The following is an 8,010-nucleotide window of genomic DNA, read 5'->3' as shown; positions in this document are numbered from 1 at the left end:
CCCAAGTCTGAACACAGTTTGAATTTACCACTGGGTCAGATTCTCCAAGGGCTTCCCAGGTGGCTCAGTGGTAAGGAATCTAGCTGCCAGTGCAAGAGACACGGGTTCGATCCCTGGGTTAGGAAGATCCCCAGGAAGAGGAAATGGCAACCCACTCCAGTATTCTTGTCTGAATAATCCCATAGACAGAAGAGCCTGGTGGGTTGCAGTCCATGGGGGTCGCAAAGAGTCAGACGTGACTGAACGACTAAAAATGCGTGTGGATTTTCCAGAGTTCTATTTTTCCACCAAAGAAATGTTTCTCGTTGAAGAAAGGCTTCTGAAGTATATACTACAGTTTTATGACAAGTATTTTCAAAGCATTGACAGATACAACATACTTCAACCTGCAGACAGAGACGGAAAGCCATCTGAAAGACTTGACGTTCTCTTGAAATTAGGGTAAAAAATTTATGGCTTTACTGTAGATCTGTGAAATGTAAAGTCAGATGTCAGACCCACATTTATTTTATCTTTTATTTTCATATGAAAATAGATTTTAAACAAAATCCAAAAATAACTTTTGGCACTATAAATAAAGAGGAGCCTAAGCATGTTGTTTTTAACCTAACTATAGATTTTACCAGTTTATAGATTCAGATCAGCACTGGTCTTATAATAATGCATTTCAAAGGTTAAAAAAAGAAAACCCTCAGCCATGTAAGACCCTGGTTTAAATAGTATATGATATTCCCATATGTACAGGTGACTTAACAAAAATGCTGAGAGCCGCTGTAGAAGTGGAATAAGCTACAGTGGAGTTTTCAGCATCTGAACTGACTGGATCTTGATAAAAACCAAGTGGCATTCTAATGAAGTTAGTGAGGTAGTGGAGAAAGTTATTTCCTCATATTTAGGCAAGACAGTCTTCCTCCATCTGGCTGAGCCACTCGTCCTACAACAGGATGAGAAAGGACTAAGGGTGAATTTCTGCAACAGTAAAAACAGGTTTTAGCTAAATTCACAGAACTAGATGATAGCATCATGGCTAACAGGTAATATTTGAGTACTTCTTGGGAAAAATGTTTTAAGATGAACCACCATACAAAATTACCCAGGATAAAAGTTAGATGGTTACTTTGATTAAGACTATGATAAGCTACAACTCAACATCTGCCAATTGAAAGTGCTAGTTATTTATAAATAAAAGAACTTTTTGTAACATGTACCCTGTGAGCAGGAAGCTGAGGACAGCATCAGTGTCGGTAACTGTCTGCTGATGGTGATGGACCTTGTGGAACTTGATGGAAGGAGCTCTGGAAAGAAGGAAGATAAAACGTTAGGCTCAGAAGCCAGCCCCCTAACTCCAACCTAGTTCAGATTTTCATCCCACACACCCCTAGATTAAGACTCAGGGACCCAACGTACTTCTAACAAACCCCTCTCTACGCGCTGTGCCTCTCGCGCCACCTCTGCTCCCTTCCTGGACCCGGGGCGCCTCAGGTCTCTGGCTGCCACTGGAGCTGAAGAACTCAGCTGGCGCCCACACCCCTGCGCACCCGTCGCCCGCTCTTCCGGGCTCACCTCCAAAGTCATCTCTACAGAGCTCTCTGCCTCTGACCTTCTTCCTGCCCTGAGGCCCATGACGGTTTTGGCCTGTATCTGACGGGTCCTACCGTGGAAGATTTAAGGTGATCATATTCACATCTTGGCTCTGCTGCTAATGAGCAGGCTATGGTCTATTAAAGATGCAGACTGGCCTTGGATGTTCTTGGGCTCACAGACAATACACTGCTCTGTGGTAGAGAGAGATCAGCCTCTAAATCCTGGTTTTGTGTTTCGCTGTGACCTTGACATTTCTTGTTTTCTACAGTTTCTTCATATAGAAGGATGAATGCTAGTTCCCAGGAGTAAGTGAGGCAGTACACGTAGAGTCTGGTGCACACACAGGCGTGCAGAGGCACTTCGTCTGACTCTGCGGCCGTACGCACTGCAGCCTGCCCAGGTGCCTGTCCGTGGGACTCTCCAGGCAAGAATACTGGACTGGGTTGCCATGCTTTCCTCCAGGGAATCTTCCCAACCCGGGGATTGAACCCACATCGCAGGCAGATTCTTTACCGCTGAGCCACCACACCCACACACTAGGCATGCAAAATGGTAGCTATTATCTGTCTGACAGGAATATTGTCTTACTATTTAGGGACTCCATGAATATATTTTACGTTCCTCCTAAATAATTACTAACCTCATCTAGGTCTCACACAGAAAACCTGTGAAATCTTGTGTTGTGCTTTTTTTTTTATAGACTCTGAATTCAGAGTTCAAACTTCGCTTAGGACTAACAATTGGCACAGTCACCTTTCCCAAGTGGACAGACTAAACTGGGACACAAGTTGGCTTCAGAGGTCCAAACTCTTCTATTTTTTACTGTGCCACATGGCTTATGGTATTTTAGCTCCCCAATGAGAGGCTGAACCCGGGCCTTCGGTGGTGAAAACACAGAATCCTTAACCACTGGACCACCAGGGAATTCCCTAAACTCGTATTTACCAAATAGACGATAAGGAAATCCAAAGTGGAGAGCCTTCATGGGAGAGTTAACTATGTCCCTGTTTCCTAGTTGATTTCCTAAATCAGCAGCTTGTCCTCTTTATGCATTTACTACCAACCAGTTGATTCCAGTTTCCCATGGACAACTTTTGCGAGTCTTCCCTAAGACAAGTTTCCCTGAGATTTGAAGGTGACAGTCGTGTCCTTCCACCTTCAAATCTTGGGGGAAACTCATGCCCTTTGGGCTTCCCTAGTAGCTCAGCTGGTAAAGAATCTGCCTGCAATGCAGGAGACCCCGGTTTGATTCCTGGGTTAGGAAGATCTGCTGGAGAAAGGATAGGCTACCCACTCCAGTATTCTTGGGCTTCCTTGGTGGCTGAGCTGGTAAAGAATCCGCCTGCAATGTGGGAGACCTGGCTTCAGTCCCTTGGTTGGGAAGATCCCCTGGAGAAAGGAACAGCTACCTACTCCAGTATTCTGGCCTGGAGAAAAACCATGGACTGTGTGGTCAACAGCACCACAGAGCTGCACAGGACTGAGCGACTTTCACTTTTCACTTTTTCGTGTCCTTCTGAGTCTAACTCTAGGCTGTGGGCCTCAAAGCTTTCAGGGACTTTCCATGTACAAGCCAGACCACTTGTGAAGAGCCTCCTCCTACCTGACTTGGTCCAAGATGGGAGTCCTCTGCAAGGGAAGATTCGAGCTGAGACAGAGTGGCTGACGACGTGGACTCCACAGACGTGCTGGTGACCAGCTCCCCTAAGGCGTCGACCTGCCTCCTCAGGCTGTGTAACGTGCCCTCGGTCTGCCGCTTCCCTTTGCTTAACACCTCTGCCTGCTTGGACATACAGTGTCGGAGCTGGGCCTGGAAGCGTTACGGGAGGACTTAGGGCTTTACAGGGGGAATGTGCCAGAACTAGTACTGAGTAGCTTCCTCACGTTTAACATTTGAAAGGCAAATCTGTCAGAACACAGAAGTGGCTGCTGAAAACCCTTGTCTTCAAAAGTTAAAAAGGCGGAGCAGGCGGGCAGGTGCCGGACGGCTCTTCCGCGCGTCACTGCACCTTAAACTCAGCCTGTGCGCTCCACTGTCACAACACGCGGGGTTTCCGCACCCTCCTCGCTGGACGCCTGCTCAGACTCAGACGATGGGTTTACACTGCTATCGTCAGTGTCTCCCAGTGCTTGGAATCCTCAACCCCACACTGCTTCCTGGCTTCCCCACGGCACCTCTGAAATGATCCTCTAATTAACGCTGCCAGCAAGCACTGTCCCACAGAACGCTCTGTGACGACAGGAATGTTCCATGTTCTACATCTGCTGCCTTCTATGGTAACCACTAATCGTGTGGCTGCCAAGCACGTGAAATGTGGTAACTGAATTTTTAACCTGGTTTAATGACAGTGAATTTCCATTTAAACAGCCACGTGTGGCCAGAGGCTATCTGATGTAAAGCGCCTTCTCTCACTCGGGACTGCACGTGGCTCCCTCTCAGCCCTCGAGGCGAGTGGCTGCTCCCCAGCGATGCACGCTGTCCTCTCTGGTTCTAACCGCCTCATTCATTCCCAGCTCTCCACTATACTCTTCACTCCTACATTTTAAGTCAGGCCTCAGGAAGCATCACTACGAACAAAGCTAGTGGAGGTGATGGGATTCCAGTTGAGCTATTTCAAATCCTGAAAGATGATGCTGTGAAAGCGCTGCACTCAATATGCCAGCAAATGTGGAAAACTCAGCAGTGGCCACAGGACTGGAAAAGGTCAGTTTTCATTCCAATCCTAAAGAAAGGCAATGCCAAAGAATGCTCAAACTACCCCACAATTGCACTCATCTCACACGCTAGTAAAGTAATGCTTAAAATTCTCCAAGCCAGGCTTCAGCAATACATGAACCACTGAACTTCCAGATGTTCAAGCTGGTTTTAGAAAAGGCAGAGGAACCAGAGATCAAATTGCCAACATCTGATGGATCCTCAAAAAAGCAAGAGTGTTCCAGAAAAAACATCTATTTCTGCTTTATTGACTATGCCAAAGCCTTTGACTGTGTGGATCACAATAAACTGTGGAAAATTCTGAAAGAGATGGGAATACCAGACCACCTGACCTGCCTCTTGAGAAATTTGTATGCAGGTCAGGAAGCAACAGTTAGAACTGGACATGGAACAACAGACTGGTTCCAAATAGGAAAAGGAGTACGTCAAGGCTGTATATTGTCACCCTGCTTATTTAACTTATATGCAGAGTACATCATGAGAAACACTGGGCTGGAGGAATCACAAGCTGGAATCAAGATTGCCGGGAGAAATATCAATAACCTCAGATATGCAGATGACACTACCCTTATGGCAGAAAGGGAAGAGGAACTAAAAAGCCTCTTGATGAAAGTGAAAGAGGAGAGTGAAAAATTTGGCTTAAAGCTCAACATTCAGAAAATTAAGATCATGGCATCCGGTCCCATCACTTCATGGGAAATAGATGGGGAAACAGTGGCTGACTTTATTTTTCTGGGCTCCAAAATCACTGAGGATGGTGATTGCAGCCATGAAATTAAAAGACGCTTGCTCCTTGGAAGGAAAGTTATGACCAACCTAGACAGCATATTAAAAAGCAGAGCCATTATTTTGCCAACAAAGGTCTATCTAGTCAAGGCTATGGTTTTTCCAGTAGTCATGTATGGATGTGAGAGTTGGACTATAAAGAAAGCCGAGAGCAGAAGAATTGATGCTTTTGAACTATGGTGTTGGAGAAGACTCTTGAGAGTCCCTTGGACTGCAAGGAGATCCAACCAGTCCATCCTAAAGGAGATCAGTCCTGGGTGTTCATTGGAGGGACTGATGTTGAAGCTGAAACTCCAATACTTTGGCCACCTGATGCAGAGAGTGGAGTCATTTGAAAAGACCCTGATGCTGGGAAAGATTGAGGGCAGGAGGAGAAGAGGACGACAGAGGATGAGATGGTTGGATGGGATCACTGACTCGATGGACATGGGTTTGGGTGGACTCCAGGAGCTGGTGATGGACAGGGAGGCCTGGTGTGCTGCGGTGCATGGGGTTGCAAAGAGTCGGACGACTGAGCGAGTGAACTGAACTGAACTTACGACTAAATCCTAGACACCTATTTTCAGCTGCCTACAGACAGACACCCTTCCCTGTGTCTCATGAAGCCTTCAAGCTCAACATATCCTGAGCCAAACAGCTTCTCATTTGACACCCAAGCCTACTTTTCTGGTTTCCCCAATCCCTCCCCCGATCACTGGCCTGTGAGCTGTGTTTTGATCAGCGCATCTGTATTTTCTGTCTGCAGGTCCTGTCAGTTTCAACTGAGGCAAAGCAGCGTTACCCAGGGTTAGGAACCCTGCGCTGAGCACCAGAGCTCGTGGGTCTGAACCCTGACCTTGGTGCTGACTAACTGTGATGCCAACCTCTCTGAGCTTCGAACATGTAACCTATAAATCTGTTGTGACGGCTGCGACAGAGCACTTTCCCCGCTCTCAACAGGCCAAGCGTCTTATACTTTTTTTTCTTTTAAAAGGGCCACCTTGAGTCGGTCCTCACGGTGCCGCAGCTTCTCCCGGAGCGCTTCTCCACGCCAGTGCTCATCCTTTTCAGAGGAAAAGGGAGCCATCAGAGAGTGAGCAGCACCGTCACAACCAGCCCGCCTTTCCCTCCTCCCACCCTCCAGTCCATGTCAGAACTCATCTGGGGCGGTGGGGACCAAAGGGCCATTTTAGCAAGTCCAGGGAACAGCAGGATAAACAAGCCCTTACCATTATGTGAACGGGAGAAAAATGTAGTTTCTCTTCAAAAGGTGATGGCTTCTCACTCAGGGCGAATGGAAAGTTCTCCTTCAAGCTTTCCAGCCCTCCATCTAGGTGTTCGCTCCTTTCCAGAATGGCCTCCAGGTCTGCTGGCAGCTCCGGTAGAAACTGGTTGAGGTTCTTCAGGCTGGCTCTGATCTCGTCTTTCACTTCAGACTTAAGTGTCCTCATTGCTTCACTGATTTCTACTTGTCTTCTTTCCAGGTCTTTCTGGTTTACCATCTACAGAGCGAGTGAGAGTCAAATACCACCAAGTACTAGAACTGAAGCATTATTATTTAATGATTTAATATTTTAAATACAGGTATAATACACCGAAAGACCTACAAATGTTACTTATTATGATTAGAACCGTAAAAATTTGTGATTTTTCCAGCTACCCAAGTATGTCTAAGCTACCGAGTCAAGGATTTCCTGGCCTTCCAACTGGAGCCACGCCCGTTCGGAGAAGCCCAGGGCAGCGCTGCTTGCAGATGGCCCACACTACTGCGGTCCACCTCGCTGCAGCGGGACAGCGCTGGGCTCCAGACTCACTTCCAACAGTCATTACCAGCACGAGTTAGGGCAAGCTAGCTAACTTCTAAACCTCCTGTATCCTGCAACGTGAGAGCTACGTGAGAATTTATATGAGGCACCTTAGCGGTCCTCAAAGGAGAAAAGGGGCATTTAATGAAACAAGTTTTAAGTGGTCTAGGTTATAAATGTTAGCACTTAAAGGGGCTTAGAAAAGGTCTGCTTGAATGTTTTTATTTTACACATGAAGAATCTGGTGGTGTGGGAGAGATCACTCTATATGGCTCTGTCCATAAAGAGCTCAGTGAAGATACCACAGTCATACTCACTGCTAACTGCCCTCCCAAATTTACAGAGGCCAGGGGGCCTTTAGAAGTAATTTTTTCTTGAGCCAAAGGGGTGTGTGTGTGTGCGCGTGTGTGTGTGTGTGTTGGGGGCGTGGTTATAGGAACAGATGAGACTAAATGGCCACGTGGGGTCATCCAAAGGACAGAGTGTAGCAGGGTCACTCGAGGGGTCTGAGCAGCCTGACGAGACAGCTCTGGAGTGGGCCAGCCCCTGACACGGGCTGAGGGACACGGCGGGGTCTAGGGTGAGACCCTCTGTCGAGGACGAACCGTTCTCCTCTCCTCGGCCCGGCTACACAACAGGCGATCAGAGGTTTCCTTGGGAGTTTGTCTCTTACAGACTTGTTTCTGGCATAAAATCTAGTATTTCAACACAGCACTTTGGGACTTGATAAAATTTTATGCTGAAGAAGTGTCATTTTTCTTTCAAAAACTAACAAGTTTGGTGAACTTAACGCATTTCAAAAGTGTATCTTGGGGGCATTTTAAAAGTGTATCTTGAACAAATACTTTCTTCTTGTGGAAAGTTCTAAATTTCAAGACTAGAAGAACAATCTGATCACTAGTCTGACAGTTTTCACAGAGCCGTGCTCCTTGCACGAGCGCGGCTGAGACGCGCCCGGCGCCCGGGGCTGCGGGCGCACCTGCTTCTTGAGCTCCGCGTACTCCTGCTGCATCTGGCTGAGCTCCCGCATCAGGCGCCGGGCCCGCTCGTGGTTGTCCTGCGCCACCTGCTCGATAGTCGCCATCTCCTTCTGCATGGAGCTGTTCTCCTGCTTCTGCTCCTAGCAAGGGAGGAGGAGAA

At 47.4% G+C, this 8,010-nt stretch overlaps 1 protein-coding gene across 25 annotated transcripts in view; it reads right to left on the bottom strand.

The window, feature by feature from the left end:
- Positions 1-502: 502 nt before the first annotated feature.
- The window catches only part of CNTRL (centriolin), an 89,049-nt gene continuing 81,541 nt past the window's right edge, over positions 503-8,010 (bottom strand). For 18 of the 25 annotated variants that reach the window (XR_015168782.1, XR_015168785.1, XM_086413994.1 and 15 more), the window contains 6 exons: positions 7,850-7,990; positions 6,295-6,567; positions 6,066-6,128; positions 3,188-3,394; positions 1,209-1,295; positions 503-934 (listed from right to left, as the gene is read on the bottom strand). Coding sequence is in view for 23 of the 25 variants with exons in the window: in XM_086413994.1 (XP_086270120.1) it covers positions 1,236-1,295; positions 3,188-3,394; positions 6,066-6,128; positions 6,295-6,567; positions 7,850-7,990 (744 nt within the window). In the remaining 2 variants the exon portion in view is untranslated. The remainder of the gene's footprint in view (positions 935-1,208; positions 1,296-3,187; positions 3,395-6,065; positions 6,129-6,294; positions 6,568-7,849; positions 7,991-8,010) is intronic. The other 7 variants (XM_086414003.1, XM_086414005.1, XM_086414011.1 and 4 more) reach the window with 3 other exon arrangements.

The sequence above is a fragment of the Bos grunniens genome, chromosome 8 (genome assembly GCF_055505025.1).
Source record: "Bos grunniens cultivar Pamir isolate PY7600 chromosome 8, Bosgru_T2T1.0, whole genome shotgun sequence".
Taxonomy (NCBI): domain Eukaryota; kingdom Metazoa; phylum Chordata; class Mammalia; order Artiodactyla; family Bovidae; genus Bos; species Bos grunniens.
This window is presented reverse-complemented; position numbering and strand designations above follow the sequence as displayed.